Source organism: Haemaphysalis longicornis, unplaced genomic scaffold (assembly GCF_048455015.1).
Source record: "Haemaphysalis longicornis isolate Haplotype H1 unplaced genomic scaffold, Haemaphysalis longicornis Haplotype H1 scaffold_8, whole genome shotgun sequence".
In the NCBI taxonomy this organism is placed as follows: Eukaryota; Metazoa; Arthropoda; class Arachnida; order Ixodida; family Ixodidae; genus Haemaphysalis; species Haemaphysalis longicornis.
In genome coordinates, this window is record NW_027526445.1 from 78,801,989 (window position 1) to 78,818,533 (window position 16,545).

General features: G+C 53.3%; 1 protein-coding gene across 1 annotated transcript; it reads right to left on the bottom strand.

Moving 5' to 3' along the window:
- Positions 1-11,107: 11,107 nt before the first annotated feature.
- Positions 11,108-12,311, bottom strand: LOC144148359 (uncharacterized). Its single transcript, XM_077679908.1, has 2 exons — positions 11,405-12,311; positions 11,108-11,190 (listed from the first exon to the last, which is right to left on the bottom strand). Exons 1-2 carry the CDS (start codon positions 12,309-12,311, stop codon positions 11,108-11,110), a joined length of 990 nt encoding a protein of 329 aa, XP_077536034.1.
- Between the last annotated feature and the right edge of the window lie 4,234 nt (positions 12,312-16,545).

The window sequence follows — 16,545 nt, forward strand, 5'->3', positions numbered from 1 at the left end:
ATAAAACTGTTGCGCCATAAGCATTTTACATTGGTCGGGTGGCTCAATCGAGTTACAGATAGAGAGACGGACTGAGAGGCAGACATACAGACAGACCAAAATATCTGGGTTTAAGAACCCCAAGAAAGACTATCGTCTTTGAAACTAATGGGCAGTTGAATAGACCCCATGCCTGCTTCGCATACTACTCAGGGTTCCCCTACGGGAAGATGGTGTTTTTTTGCAAAGTGCCGTTCTTAGTCGTCTGCAAGGCACGAACGTTCTGCGCAGTGGAAAAAAACAATTTTCGGCGAGCGTCAGGTGCAAGTTAATGATAAATATAAAATAAACAAGACTGAATAAAAAGAAAGAATAAGAAGAAGCTACGAGCGTAGCCCGTGCACAAGGAAGTCACCGCATAAAAAAAATCCTGCTTTACCTCAGCGGTTGTTAGAGCTAACCAAAATACTGGAAATAAAATGAAAGTGTTTGATGGGAATTTGATGATAAAATAATGAGAGTTTCGAAAAACTGACCAGTTTGCTGGGCGCCTAAACAAATTACACAAATTCTTTTTCTGTTTTCATCACACAGTCAACACGTGTCGACCACCCCTCGTTACCACCTCTTTTCGTTTTTTTTCTTTCTTCACTTTTTAGCTCCGCATGGTAGCTGTCTTTCCTTTACGGCTCCCCCCTCTCAATATAGTTGGGAGGTCAGACGATCGCTGCTGTAGGCGGCCACTCTTGGTGGGGTTGCCGACTGGAAACACGGCATTGCCGCTATTTTAACCCCAGCGTGCCGCTTGTTAGACAATTTAGTTGGCTATAACACTCTCTTATTCACTACTTGTCTCCCGTCATCGATTCTGCTGTGGCATACTGTGACTTTGGTCATATACACGAAAACGTTTCACCTCTGCAGGTGACCCACATTTCGATAGCTTTCACCTGGTACTATGGTGGTTACTGCAAATAGATATTCTTGCTAGTGGTTGTATTGCTGGCGATTGTGGTCCAAGGGATTCTGTGGACTTGTGAAGTGCGACTGGTATTCCTTACTGTTTAGTTCTTCATTGTTTTTTTTCGGAAATGGGTGTCACCGGTGGCAGCCGGTCTGTATGTGTTGTGCCTGTAAGTCTGCTTGCTTTGCGTTTCCCATTTTGAGACGTTCGCTGTACCCTTTGCTTATTCCTGTTGTTGAATCTCCCGATGGGTGTGCTTCAGTAATCATCATCATCATCATGTACATAGACCGTGTCAGTAACGTGGTGATCCCTGTAACGGGCAGCCATGGCTTCGGTCTCGCTTCGGTCATTCTTCCGTTAACATTTTGGCACCGTTAAGCCCGGGAGAATGAACACGTGTGGCGAAGAAGACCACCGACGTCCCCTCCGGCTTCACGTTCGTAGAACCCCACTCCTTTGACTGCTACTACGCTGGTTAGCCCCGCCCTCAGACGGAGGTCAGCATGGCTGGCAGTGACGACCTACGGAATGCGTGCCATCGATAAGCTTCAACGGAGTCTTCGCGCCGCAAGTACTAGAATGCTAAAGGCAGAAACGGATCGTATTGAAGCCGTCTCAGCTACTCCTCACGACCTTCTAGAGGCCATTCACCTCTTGGAAAGTAAGGACAATGCACTTTATGAAGTTGAAGAGAAAATTATACAGCTTCTGGACGATGATGAGGTTGAGGGATACTACTCTACGCATATGCTTACCGGGAAACCATATTTTGGACCATTAACCGTTGGCGCATGGATTACTGTGTTCAACGACGTTCGGCCGGCAACGCATAGAAGTGACCCCTCTGAAGTGCGCTGACTTACATCAACCTCGAAGGTTATCACGCCATCGGTCCGGGGCCCCACATTTAAGGTTGAGCCACGTGAAACGCAAAGCCTTGAGAGCATCTTCAAGAAGACTACGCGCGAGCACAGGAACTTGTCTGAGATGGAGCTGAAAGATACGCGGCCGTCCACGTCTATCACGCCGAGAAAACGTAGGGAGAGCGCACACCGCGTTGTGCACATGACAACGTCCTCATCGATTCGGGATAGCGTGAGGCCAGCAGGTCCGTCGGCGTACAACTTCTCCATGATGTTGATACAAGAACCAATTCCGTTTAATGCGACGCGGAACGCGGAGAAGAGGTTATTGCCACAAGGATAACAAGAGAGGAGTCAAGGGTAATTTGTGCGGAAACGTCTCGTAAAGCAGCCATGCAGGAACAAGCCGGCTGAGCCGGTGACAGGCTAGCGCAAAAACGTTGACAGGGGCCAGCCAGATCTGGCCACGCACTCTCGCTATCTGCGGCGAATCTACGCATAGATCGCGCTGGCATGCAGTTTTGACCGCTCCGGACCCCACTCCCATGCTCCGTAATATTTTTGAGCACCTGTGCATACCCCATGGTTCGGCGGGCAATTACATTTTCGCAAATGTAACGTGGGTTATCGATTTGAGTGATGATCTTCCACAGGTCGGACATGAAATTACACGCCTAACAGCAATTACTAAGAAGTTATTAATCCGAAACAATTATTGTTACCATAAAGAGTAATTACAACTCATTTTACTGCGTCCGCCACGGCCCCTGAGCACTTCGAAAAAGGAAAGAAATTTGCCCCCGAAAGTCTTTTTTTATTATTTTAAAGGCTTCCCTCAAGCACAATGTCTCATATATATATGTGTAATCTTTGTGTCGTGATAGACGTGTATACACACAGCTGTGCGAAGTTTTAAAATTTTCTCAGCAATATTTCATGTAAGTTCTAATACCTAAGCCTCCTTTAGAATGTTATAGAGGCTCTATACTAAATGTGACCATCCTAGAACAAACCATTTTACCAACATAAAAAATCGCACCAATCCACAGGGTGAATGTGGTTGGAAAGCAAAGCTGTAAACGGCACCCAGAACGATTACCCATGCGACGTCATTTAAATAGAGCGCATGCCACGGAGGCGTTGAAACAGAGACGACCAGACCACGTAACAAGGCCGGTTTATTCCGAACGCCGTGGGGTCTCTAACTACTGATGCCAGGGGCGCGCGAGCCCTCCGGCGGGTGAGCGCGCTCGTGGGCCTGCGTCACGCTGCTGCCGCTGGCACTGTGGCTTGCCACTACAGGGCTCCCCCCCAAGAGAGGAGCTGGTTCGACGCTCTGATGAACCCAACGTACATGATGGTGACGGTGGTGTGCAGCCACAGTGGGAAGACTCGTAGGGTTGATGTCGGCGGCAGTGACGTATGCCGGCTTCAGGCACTCTAGGGCTATGTTGTCGTGAGAGCCATTGATGCCGATGACATATGTTGACGAGTGTCGTTCTACCACTGGGAAAGGGCCAACGTAGTGTGGTTGCAAAGGGCTGCGCACGGGTCCGTACCGCACAAACACATGTGTTGCCTGTTCAAGGTCTGGAAGCACATAAGGTCCTCTGGGTTTTCGTTCCCGTGTAGGCTGCGGTCGAAGGTCCGCGAGGATCAATCTCAGAGATTTCACGTAGTCCGCGGCGGAAGATGCATGGGATGGTACCTTGAACAGGCCGGCTGGTAGTCGAAGCTGGGTTCCAAAAACGAGTTCAGCCGAAGAACACGTCAGGTCAGTTTTGAAGGCGGTGCGTATGCCCAGAAGTGTGAGGCGCAAGCGCAGTCGTGTGCAGTGAGCGCGGCCTTAAGTTGGCGGTGAAAGCACTCGACGTGTCCATTTGTTTGTGGCCGGTACGCTACCGTGCGCAAACGAGTCGTCCCGAGGAGGTGAAGGAGCTCGGCGAACAAAGCCGACTCGAACTGCCGTCCGCGGTCGGTAACGATGGATGATGGGCATCCGAAGCGCGCTACCCACGTCGACACGAATGCTGACGCTACTGTGGGCGCGGAGATGTCGGGTAGCGGTGTGGCTTCAGGCCAGCGTGTGAATCGGTCCACACAAGTCAGTAGGTAGCGGTAGCCTTGGCAAGGGGGCAAGGGACTGACGAGGTCGATGTTTACAACGGCGAAGCGCTCATCAGGTTGTAGGAACGTCTTTGCCGGCGGAACTGGGTACCGGTGAACCTTTGCTCATTGGCATGGTGCACACGCGCGAACCCAGTCGCGAACATCAGCGTTCATTCGAGGCCAGACAAAAGGAGCCGCGATGAGTTTCTGCGTGGCACGAATCCCAGGATGGGCCATGTTGTGCAGGGCGTCGAAGAGCTCGCGACGGCAGGTTCTGTGTACGAATGGTCGTGGCTTTCCGGTCGACAAGTCGCAAACGAGCTGCTGTCCGTCGAGTGTCACGTCTTCGAGCTGGAGCGCAGTTGGGGATGTGCGAAGACGCAGCAGCTCCTTGTCGTCTGCTTGGTCAGCAGCCAACCGGCGGAGGTCGGGTGCAATTCGCAGCAAAAGAAGCAAGAGAGGACGTCGTCTGCCCCAACGGGCACCAGAACATTCTCGTAATAAGCACCCCCCGGCGGGAGAACGCTGACCGTTACGCGGCGGTCGAGCGCATCGAAGTCAGGGGAACTGCATATGAGGTCAGTACATACGAGGCGGCACCGTATGGAACCGTTAAAGGCGTGATTCGGGGCATTCCTCTCGAGGACACGGCCATGGACATCCAACAGCAAGTAGTGCAGGACTATAACCCCACGGCATTACAAGCAAATCGCATCGTGCGATCTCGGTCGGTGGTCATCGCGTTTGCCGGAAAGTTCCAAGATATGTCAGGTACAGCAACCTCCTCACGGAGTGCACATTATATAGAAAGCAGATTGAAGCAGGTCAAGCCTGCGGCCGGTTGGGGCATAGAAGGGACGTGTTCCCAGACCCTAGCAACACAATCTGTCGAGGGTGCGGAACCGCCAAGCCCACCGACGATCACGCGTGTGAGCCCAAGTGCGGCCTTTGCGGCGGCAACCACATCACGGCGGACAGAAATTGCAAAGCGCGTTTCAAGACTCCTTTCGTCGTCCGGCAACGCCAGTGGGAAAGAAAGCACCAAAGACGACAAGAACGAGGACGAAGCCGCGAGCGTAGAGGTCCTGCAGGCGGACCCCAACGAAGCGACGGTTCGAGATCAAGGGCGCCAACAAGGAGCGCCGATGGTCGCCGGCGCAGCCGCTCCCGATCGCAATCACGGGTGCGTGGCGGCGGCAGCGGCCGGCAGGGGCGCTCCTGCTCAAAGATGGCGCAGAGCGGCAACCGCCGCTGGGAGACGGTGGGAAGAGGGGCGTCCGCCGGGCGGAGCAGTTCGAGGCGGCGGAGCGAGCTCAAGGACGGCGAGGCGTCGGCACGGGGACATCGTTCGAGGTCATGGGGACGGCCTGGAGAACAAGGATCAGCAACCAAAAAGGTGGGCTGGGCCAGTGGGTCTCCCAAATCGCTCGATTCGGAGTTCCCCCCCCTAAACCCTTTCTCCTCCTCCTCTCAGACTACAACTAAGGAAAGTGCAGAAATTGCGGGGCTTAAAAAGATCATTGCAAAGCAGAACGCTCAGATATTAGAACAGAACGCCCAAATAAAGGGGCTCATGAGGAAAATAGATCAATTAGTTGCTAAGGCAGACCAGGGGATGGTAAAGGACCTGGCAGAAATAAACGGAGCTGCGGATGCCCCGCGGAAAATGCCCCGTAGGAGGTCACCCCCTCCGACTCCTAGCCAAACACAGGCACCGCAGAAGCAGGAAGCCATGGAGGCTGAAGAGGCACAGACTAGCGAACCGTCTACGCAGCCACCTGTTGAGGAACAGAAGGAACTATCGTATGGCGAAACGATCATTCTAGCGGCGCTGAAACGCATGGAAGATCGAGTTAACACGCTCGAGACCAAACACGTGAAGTATGCGGCACGAGTGGCGGCCATCGAGGTCAGGATGAAATCCACATTGTTAAAGAAGGAACGAACGAGTAGGATCAAGGAGGCCATCTCAAAGAGAAGGGGACGGCTAGAGACATCCGCCAACGAGGACAATGGCCCCAAGTAACAACAGCACTAAGAAAATGGGCCGCAAAGAGCCCACGACCATTTTTCAACGGAACTGCAGAGGAATTAGATTTAAAGACACGGAATTGGCACTTTACATGAATCAGGTTGAAACTAGGCCGGCCATTCTTGCGTTACAAGAGACAAGGGGAGTCCCAAAAGTTCCGGGATACGTTGCGTACACCGACCCAACCAAAATGGGTACGGCGATCCTAGTGGAGAATCGCAAAGCAGCTACTCAACACCTTACTGCACAGGCAGGGTGTGAGCACACGCTGGTAGAAATACACGCAAAGGAAATTGGCAACAAAAGTAATATTTTCGTCATGAGCGTCTACTGCAGACCATCGCAAAGACAATATGAATTCGATCAAGTTGTGATGGACGCGAAGAAATTGGCCGGCAACAGGCCACTCTTGATTTTGGGCGATTTCAACGCGCCACACACCCTATGGGGATACAAATTTCAATCCAAAAGGGGAAAGGCTTTGATCAAGACTATGGAAGACCTGGACGTTTCTCTACTCAACGATCCCGGAGTACCCACAAGAAGAGGCAACAGCGTCTCCAGAGATACAACACCAGATCTGTCATGGCTCAGCGGAACGCTGGATATCTCGTGGAAGTGTGAGGACGAGTATTTGGGCTCTGACCACACCATCATCACACTCACCATACGGGGCCCAGACTTCCGGGCCAAGCTGGGAACAGCTCGCATGACGGACTGGGATAAGATGCGTGCATACACACAACAAGACGGCGAGGGCGCGGATGAAGGGGAGCCTCAAGATACCTCGTACAAGACATGGGCCGATAACCAGAAGAAGATCCTCGACAAATTTACCAAAAAAATTGCAACTACAACGAAGGTACCTTTCGTCGACAGCAGGCTCGCTCACATGTGGGCGGCCCGGCATTCGCTCACAAAGCGCTGGAAGAGGCAAAGGCGCAACAGGAAGCTCGCGCGTCGCATAGCCGAGCTCAACAACGAAATTTCGGAGTACGTGGCTAAGCTCAGCAAAGAGAACTGGCTGCAGGTATGCGACGGCCTTCAGGGGCAGTTGTCCGTGAGCAAGACATGGAAACTGCTGAGGCATCTCATAGACCCCGCAGGCAGCAAGACAGCAAACAACCGGTTGCTGACGAAGGTTTTAAACACGTACGACGGAGACGGCGACCGGCTTATGACGGCCCTAGAAGACCACTATCTTCAAATGGAGCGAGGGCAACACCCGACCCCGCGAGAATACACAGGACCCAGCAATGAAGACCTCGACAGGCCGTTCACAATCTCCGAGTTGTGGACAGCAATTGACAAGAGCAACATGAAAAGCGCTCCGGGGGGAGACGCCATCACCTACAGGTTTCTCGCCAATATGAGTGGTAGGACGGCACAATCCCTGCTCGAACACATAAACAAGGCTTGGGAAACCTCACACCTCCCGCCGGAGTGGAAAGAGGCTGAGTTGCGATTCATTCCCAAACCGGGCAAGGCCCCCGCGATCGAAAACATGAGGCCAATATCGCTGACCTCCTGTGTTGGCAATGTGATGGAGCGTATGGTTCTACATCGCCTTCAGGAACACCTTGAGATTACCGACCAACTTCCGAAGAGGATGTTCGGGTTCCGCAAGCATCTATCAACACAGGACGTCATGCTACAACTTCAAGAGCTGGTGATCAAAAGAGCAACGCGAAACAGCCCCAGGGCAATCCTCGCCCTAGACCTCAAAGGGGCATTCGACAATGTCACTCATGCTATTATACTCACTAACCTCAATGAGACGATGTGCGGGCAGCGCACTTTTGGATATGTGAAAGACTTTCTGTCCTCCCGTAAGGCACGAATCTCAGTGGGTGAAGAGCGGTCGGAGCCCATTGAATTGGGGGAGCGGGGAACCCCACAGGGAGCAGTGTTATCACCACTCCTGTTCAATCTGGCCTTACTGCCACTGCCACGTCTGCTAGACCAAATCGAGGGAATCGGACACGCGTTCTACGCGGACGATATTACTATATGGACGGAGCGAGCGGGTTCCGACGGCTGGATGGAGGAGACCCTTCAGGCGGCAGCACTCACAGTGCACGAGTACGTGAAGACCTGTGGACTCAGTTGCGCGCCACAGAAGTCGGAACTCCTCGTAATCCAACCAGGGAAGCCCCGCAAGCAGCCCCCACCAGACATCCACATCCAAATTGACGGCACCAAAGTCAAGCCGACAGACACATGTAGAATCCTCGGTCTCCTAATACAAGACAATGGCAAAGCAGACGCCGCCGTCGACAAGATCAAGACCAGCGCGGAGAAGATCCTAGCCATGCTGAGAAGGGTTTCAACTCGAAACAGAGGACTGAAGGAAGACGACGCCCTCAGACTCGTGCAGACATTCATTACATCCAGGATAACATATTCGGCCCCGTATCTTAATCTCAACAAGACGCAAAAAAACACAGTTGAGACCATGATCAGAAAGGCCACCAACCAAGCCCTCGGCCTACCCATCTATTCGTCGACCCAGCGCCTTCAAGCCATGGGGGCACACAACACACTCGACGAACTCATAGAAGCCCACCTGTCTAACCAGCGACTCCGCCTGAGCCAGACAAATCATGGCCGCGCGGTGCTGGATAAGATAGGGTGGCGCAAGAAAAGAGCAACAATCAAGAGGTCCATCCCAACTGAATGGATGACGACAATCACCACCAAGCCCTTACCGCGGAACATGACGCCGGGGAAAAATGATGGCAGGAGAGAAGCCAGAGCTCAGGCGGTTAATGCCAAAATGCAGCGGATTGAGGGAGTCCTATACGTGGATGCGTCCCTCGTCAAGGGCAGCAGCAAAGCAGCAGCGGTGGTAACCGACGGGGAACGGTTGATAAACAGCGCTGCAGTCAACACCAGAGAGTCAGCGACAGCAGAGGAAGTGGCCATAGCCCTGGCGCTCGTCCAACCGGGTGCCAGGGTGGTGGTCACCGACTCCAAAAGAGCATACGGCGGCTACAGGAAAGGGGTGATCTCCTCAGAGGCAGGCGCGATATTAACGAAGAACAGGGCGCCGGAGCGAGCCGTAGAGCTCGTATGGGTGCCTGCCCACACACAGGTAGCCGGCAACGTCATAGCCGACTATCATGCCCGAGCGATGACCCTCCGGGCAGGGCAGGACACCGACACCACCAACCCGGTGCTCACGTACAGAGAGATTACCTCCGATTATAGGGAGGATCGGTGCACCTTCCCCGAGCCGCACCGCACCCTGAGCAGGGAACAACAAACAATCATCAGGCGCATTCAGGCGGGTTCACTTACACACCCAGTCCTGATGAAAAAATTCTACCCAGAAACCGAAGAGGACACTTGTCCATTTTGCAGAAATAGCATAGGCACTCTCGCACACATCCTGACGGAGTGCAATTCACTCAAGTCCTCTATCCCCCCCACTCCCCCTCCACCCTCCACTACCCCACCCCATGAGCGATGGGAGACCTTACGGTCCAGCCCCGCCCTGCCGATCCAGCTCGCGCTGGCGACCAGGGGCCAGGAGCTGCTGGCCGTATATGGGTCCCGAAACCAGGGAACCACCCCGTCCGACGTCTGAGAAGACGCCGTCATTTTATTTGAGCTCAATAAATGTTTTCTACTACTACTACTCGGGTGCAATTAAAAGCGGCGAAGTGGAGGCAATGGCGTCCACACGGCTTAGAACATCCGCAGCTGTGTTGTCAACGCCACTGACATGCTTGATATCCGTCGTGTACTCGGACAGGTAGGCAAGCTGCCGCACTTCTCGTGGCGTGTAATGGTTGTCGGGCCGGCTGATGGCGTACGTAAAGGGTTTGTGGTCAGTGAAGATGGTGAACTGACGACCCTCAAGAAGATGTCGGAAGTGACGCACAGCCAGATACATTGCAAAAAGTTCACGCCCGAAGACACTGTACCGGGTCTGCTGTGGGGTTAGACGTTTTGAGAAGAAGGCCAAGGTCTGCCACGCGCCATTTACTTGCTGTTGGAGGACAGCTCCCACAGCAGAACTCGAGGCGTCCGTCATCAGCGCGAGTGGACGGCCTGGATTTGGGTGAGCGAGGAGAGCGGCGTTTGCCAGCGCACGTTTGATGGCATGAAAGGCTGCCTCAGCACTTGCGGTCCAGTCCAATTCAGTGGTGGAACGCTTCCCGGAAAGCAGGCGGTCGAGAGGCTCAAGCAGAGTGGCGCAGTTCCTGATAAAGCGACGGTAGAAGTTTACCAGACCCAGGAACTGGCGAAGCTTGGTGACCGGCGTTGGAGTTGGGAAGTCAAGAATGGCCTGGACCTTGTTGGAGAGGGGCTGAATGCCTGTCGCATCCAGTCGATGTCCCAGAAAGTCGAGGGCGGGAACACCGAACTCGCTCTTCGCTGCGTTGATGACAACGCCATGGGCAGCTAAGCGTTCGAGGAGAATGCGGAGATGGTGCAGATGCTCCTCTAGGGACGTACTTGCTACCAGCAGATCGTCCACGTAAGCATAGACGAAGGGCAGTCCGCGCGTCACTGTATCGATGAAACGCTGAAACGTTTGGGCAGCGTTCCTGAGGCCGAACGGCATTCGGAGGAACTCGAAAAGGCCGAAAAGTGTTGTGATGGCCGTCTTGTATATGTCCTCCTCAGCGACGGGGATCTGGTGGTACGCCCGTACAAGGTCGATTTTTGAAAATATGGTGGCACCGTGCAGACTGGCGGTGAAATCTTGTATGTTGGGAAGGGGGTACCGATCTGGGATGGTGGAGAGGTTCAAGAATCGGTAGTCGCCACAAGGTCGCCAGTTACCGTTCTTCTTGGGCACCATGTTCAAGGGTGATGCGTAGCGGCTGGAAGAAGGTCGGACGATGCCAAGTTCCAGCATGTGCTCGAACTCTGCACGGGCGATCTTGAGTCTGTCGGGAGCGAGACGTCGCGGACGAAAGAAAACGGGTGGTCCGGTAGTGGTGATATGATGACGGACGTCGTAAGTCACAGGCTGAGTCCAGTCGGGTGGTGACGTGACGGTGGGGAACTCCTTTAGCAGGGCGGCAAACGGTTCTTCAGCAACTGTAGCGCAGGAAGGCGCTACGTCAGCAGCTGCTGTCGCTACGACGCCTTGAACTGAGAGGAGGGTCGTGGAGTCGAGAAGTCGCCGTCGCTTGACGTCGACTAGGAGGCCATGTTTGGTAAGAAAGTCAGCACCAAGGATGGCAGAGCGAACGTCCGCGACCGCAAAAATCCACCGAAAAGTTCTGCGAAGACCCAGGTTCAAGGTCAGGGATCGCTGCGCGAACACGGGAATGTGCGTGCCGTTCACTGCCTGGAGGTAGAAGAGTGCGCTGGAGTTGCGGTCGTGGCGTGAAGCTGGCAAGACGCTGACTTGCGCTCCCGTGTCGACGAGAAACTTTTGTCCGGTGGTACGATCGACGATGTGAAACAGGCGACATTCTTCAATGGGGCCAGAACCGCTCGTCGCCGCTAGCGGTCTGCCGGGTCCGTTTCCCGTCCATGAGCATGGCAAGAGGCAGTGGCGAGAGTCTGCGCCGAAATGGCGGTGGTAGACGCATACACCCGGGGCTGATGTAGGGCTGCGTCGACGCACGGCATCACGGCGTCGGGAAGATGAGCGGTCGCGTCGGCGTGACGGGCGAGCAGAATGTGTTGTGCTGTTTCGCCTCGTCGCCGCGACAACGAGTTGCTCCAGTCGTTCGCACAGGTGATCGACACTGGCACGCGACGCAGACGCACCTTCGTCGGCAGGAGCTGGCGTCGTGCGAGGGGCGGGTGATGCTGGTGTCGCGGTCACAGCAGCAATAGGTGAAGCTGTGCTGGCTATTTCCATTACGTTGTCGGCCAGGGACGCGAGCGAAGGGAGATCCATGGATGGCGCTGTTGCGATGGCCATTTGCACGTTCGCAGGCAGGCGTTGCAGAAAGAGCTCGCGCAGCAATGCGCCGTCCATGGCTTGGGCACGTGAGCCGAGGAGTTGGGTCATGCGCCGTAGGAGTTGGCTCGGTCTGCGGTCGCCAAGCTCTTCGGTGTAAAGTAGCTGCTGTAGGCACGTGCGCTCAGATGGTGCTGTGCGTTCGAGTAGCACTGCTTTGAGCTGGTCGTAGGCCGTTGCAGGTGGGTTGCGTATGAAGGAGGCAAGAATGTCCGCAACCTCTTCCGCAGCAGTCGCTGGCAGAGCTCTCACGACATAGTGGAACTTGCGTTCTTGGGAGGTGATGCCAGACAGCGCGAACTGTGACTCGGCCTGGAGGAACCAGATGGTCGGGTTGTGTTCCCAATACGGCGGCAAATGGATAGCCAGGCCGGCGATCTCGCTGCCGGCTGCTTGCGGTGCTCGCTGGTTCTGGTCGTTGCTGGACATGGCTCTACAACTTCGCTGGGAGGGATATCACGTCCGGGTCACCAACTGTAGAGCGCATGCCACGGAGGCGTTGAAACAGAGACGACCAGACCACGTAGCAAGGCCGGTTTATTCCGAACGCCGTGGGGTCTCCAACTACTCATGCCAGGGGCGCGCGAGCCCTCCGGCGGGTGAGCGCGCTCGTGGGCCTGCGTCACGCTGCTGCCGCTGGCACTGTGGCTTGCCACTACCAATTCATTCACATCGCGCTACAAAAAGCAAGACCAGAGAGAAGTGAAATTCACTTAACCACACTATTACTTCAAAGAGATATTCTTGTTTAGGGTAAATCAATGCATGAAGCACGAACGGTGTTTGGTTGAGTTGTATTGGTGTAGCACAAGAGTGGAAACGTTTTTTTTTAAATTAAAGCTCCAGCCCCGTGTTAGACGATCTGACTTCTCCGTCTCTGCGCAGCGGGCGGAGGCGACGAGATTTGCGGCAGAGAAGGAGCGGAGGAGGAAGAAATACTTTTGTTCAGATTTCTGAACGGCCCAGAGTGCAACCCTGGGGAGTGATTCCTTCTTCTGTGGGGCCCATATGCAGTCCGCGCGGCCTGTGTTCTGTCCACCCGCTGAAGCTGGGTATGTTGAGAGGGCCTGGACAGCAGCATCTCCCATTGCTCTTGTTGCGTAGTTGACGGAAAGAGAGGAGGGTGCTCAGGGCTAAAGTCGCACACCCCGATTATGGGGCAGAGTGTTCCTACTTCTGAGCAAAATTTACATTCAGCGTCATAGCGATTCGGATGCATTAAGTGAAGACGTGTAGGCTGTGGGACGGAGCCCGGATTGTATGAGCCGTAGGGTAGTTTGTTGTTCTCTGGAAAGGTCAGGGTAAGGCGAAGGTACGGTCTGTCTCAGAAGGCGATCATTCTGGGTTATCTCCCTGAACGTGACAAGCGGGTGACTGTCTTCGTGCAGCTCCCTAGCACGGGAGGTAAAAGTGCAGGCTTGTTGGGTGAGCGTATTTGTTGCCATCCATTGAAGCGTGACAGGGTGTCCAGATGAGCTGAATGGAACCGTTTGGGGAGTGGTTTTTTAGCACGCGCAGTGCAGCTCAGGACACCCAACCCGGCTGGTAATTCCAGTAGGCTTGCTGGGAATCGGTGACTACCCTCCGAAACCCTGGTTGAGTGAGAGCCAGGGTGATGGCTGCCTCTTCTGCTGCCATGATTTCTTGGGTCTTAAGCGAGGTACACGCAAGGAGGTTGGTTCTGGAGGTAGCCACGATGATGGCGTATTGCTGAACTTGATATTTGGAGGCGTCCGTGTAAATAACTGCATGATCCCCACCGAGGGTGGTGTTTAGCGCTTGAGCCCGTGCTTTTCGGTGACCCTCGTCATGTGAGGGGTTCATATTTCTCAGCAAAGGGACCATCTTTAGTTTTAGTCGCCAAGAGTCTGGGAGTACGTCAAGCGGAGTGACATTCTTGGCTGCCCAGACAATCTGGTGAAGCATGCGGTTACCCACCGCAGTTCTGAGTCGGACCTTCTGGTTAGAAAGATGGCCTTCTATCAGCTCTTCCACCGTGTTGTGGAGCCCCATGCTAAGCAGCCTCTGTGTGTACGAACTCATGAGAAGACAAATGGCCTGCTCGACCGCCTTTCTAATCATTATATAAAGCATCTCTATGTCTTCCTTGTTAAGAAGACAGGGGGTTGACGTAAGTGACTATCGAGAGGACAAAAGCTTCAATTAATTGAAAGCTACTGGATTCGTTTAGGCCTCGCTTCTTGGTGGCTGCTCGCCTGATCATGTGTATGATTTGATTAATGCTCTTTTTGAGGCGCTGCAACGAGACGTCACGCTTGCTGTTAGCCTCGAGATGTAGGCCCAGGATCTTGATGTTAGGGCTTGGAGTGATGGCCTGGCCATCAAGGAGTATTTGAATGTTTTCCTTGGTTTGGCGCGAGGGCGGACGAAAAGGAGCTGTGATTGTTTACGTGAACAGTGAGGTCACATGCAGGATTTACAACATTGGCGTACTAGAAGTCAGATGTCATGCATTGGTGTGAGCTTCCTTTAATTTTTGTAACTCTTAGCACATGGGCCGCTAGACGGGCGTGAGTGGTCGCGTGACGCTTTCACGTGGCATTCAGCGAGAACGCAGGGGGTAAACCCGTAGATGTGCTTGGTGAGTACACCACCTGTCTTCCCAGTCTTCGCGTGGGCTCGTAGCTAAATCTGTAAGACAACGGGCTCTCGCTTTGTTAGTCTATTAGTTCCAGGTTCGACTCCCGGTGGTGTCAGTGAATTCTTTTATTTGTTCGCTGGAATTTTCTGGTGACCCCAACGGTCGCGAAAGAACCCTTGGGGGGTAGAGGTAAAAAGCTTTGCTTTATAACGGCCCCGTCTAGTTAATGGTCTAGGAAAGTCATACAAACCTAGCTAACTTCTGCGACTAGGTGGTCCCAGAAAGGCAATACTCGCCTTATCGTGGGAATGTTGCGAGAGTTTTGCAGGTTAAATCAGATGGCCAGCGCAATATTGGCGAATGGATAGCGAAAAGCCCATTTGTAAAAAAAAGCCACAGTCGCCGTGACCCCAATCGCGCAGGCGCATGTGCAAATACCAAACTAATCAACAGAATAAAACGCACTTCCGCTGCATCAGACAGCCACTTAGGAACAAGGAAAGGCCGAACAAGAACAGAGCTCATCCAAGCTTGATATAAACAAGCCGCAGAAACCCAAGCTTAACCGGCCCAACCGGCACGGCAACTTTTGAAATAGAAGAAATTATTAACTAGTGAGGGGTAAACATCATCAGAAAATCTAATGGAGACGTTGCGCAGCATCTGACACTTAGATACGCCAATAAAAATATCAAAATGAGTTCAGCGCTACAATACAAAAGCCGTGTTCGTACATGGAAGGCCATATGAAGCACACTTTTCGTGACACAAGCAGCGTCGTCATAATTGTAATACTTAGAGCCCTCCTGGCTGCAAAAAATCATTCAACCACTTGATGTCACCGCGTGAGCAAGGGCTAACTAGATATGCAATGGGAGTTAATGTAGCCCCGCACGGGGCACCTTGAGCAATCTTGGTGACGGTACTGGCGATACCGCAGACCCCGAGCCCCCAAACATAAGCTGGATCCAAACGTGGCGATGTGTTTATAGGTGGTGGGTTAGAAACCACGAACGGTGGCCGTCGGAGACCATGTCAAGCTCCGGCGGATGGGCTCCTTGTCTGTTCACCAGGCAGGGAGCTCTGAGACCTATTTGACCATCAGGGTAAAGTCAAAGAAGAAAGTACCCCCATCCCCTGCATCTATACTATGATATATGGCATTTTCTAAACCTTCCCCCAACCGTGATCGGCCCCCGAAAAGGGGCCGCGCCTAAGTTTCTTCTAAGTGCGAATGCACTTGTTAAGCGACCCTGAACCTGCGTCCACCGGCGACGTCCGCATAGCATACCCACGTGGGGGATTGGCCAGGAATCTCCTCGTCTTCCTTGGCAACGGAAGGAGATGGGCGCGCGCTGCCTGCCCGCTGACATGGCACATACCCACGTGGGGGATTGGCCAGGAATCTGGTGTGAGAAGGGCTAATGCATCCGCTTAAAGGAGTACTGACACGAAATTTCAAAGCTGAGATCCGCTCTAGCAATCACGTACAACGACTACACAAATAGGTGTCTGTGAATAAATGCATCTTTCTTTCTTTGTAGTTGTAAGTGTGTGTGTGATCTCTCTTACGCGAACATTACCGAACCGCGCAAATTCAACTCGTGCATTCGCACTTTCACATTCTTCCCCTCGGGGAAATGCGGGGAATTTTTTTCTTCGTTGCAGTCAATCTCTCTACCAAAGCCTGATAATTTTTCGCGGTTTTTGATCATGAAATCTCTTGACAAGGTAAAGCCCATCACTTCCCAGTCTGTGTAATCTCCAAGTTTCTTGAAAGCCCTATCGGAAAGTCGTACAAGGCTAAGAAACTCTCAACGGGAGAAGTTTTAATAGAAGTATAAAACAAACAACAATCCTCTAACCTCCTCAAGCAAATGCGCATGGTAGATGTTGACATAAAGATCACGCCCCATCGCAGCCTCAATAGCTGCCAGGGCGTTATCTCTGATCGGGATGTAATGAGTGAGACTGAAGCAGATCTGCTCGAGGGCCTCCGAGATCAGGGCGTGACAGCAGTGAGGCGAATCACCATAAGCCGAAATGATGAAATAATTCATA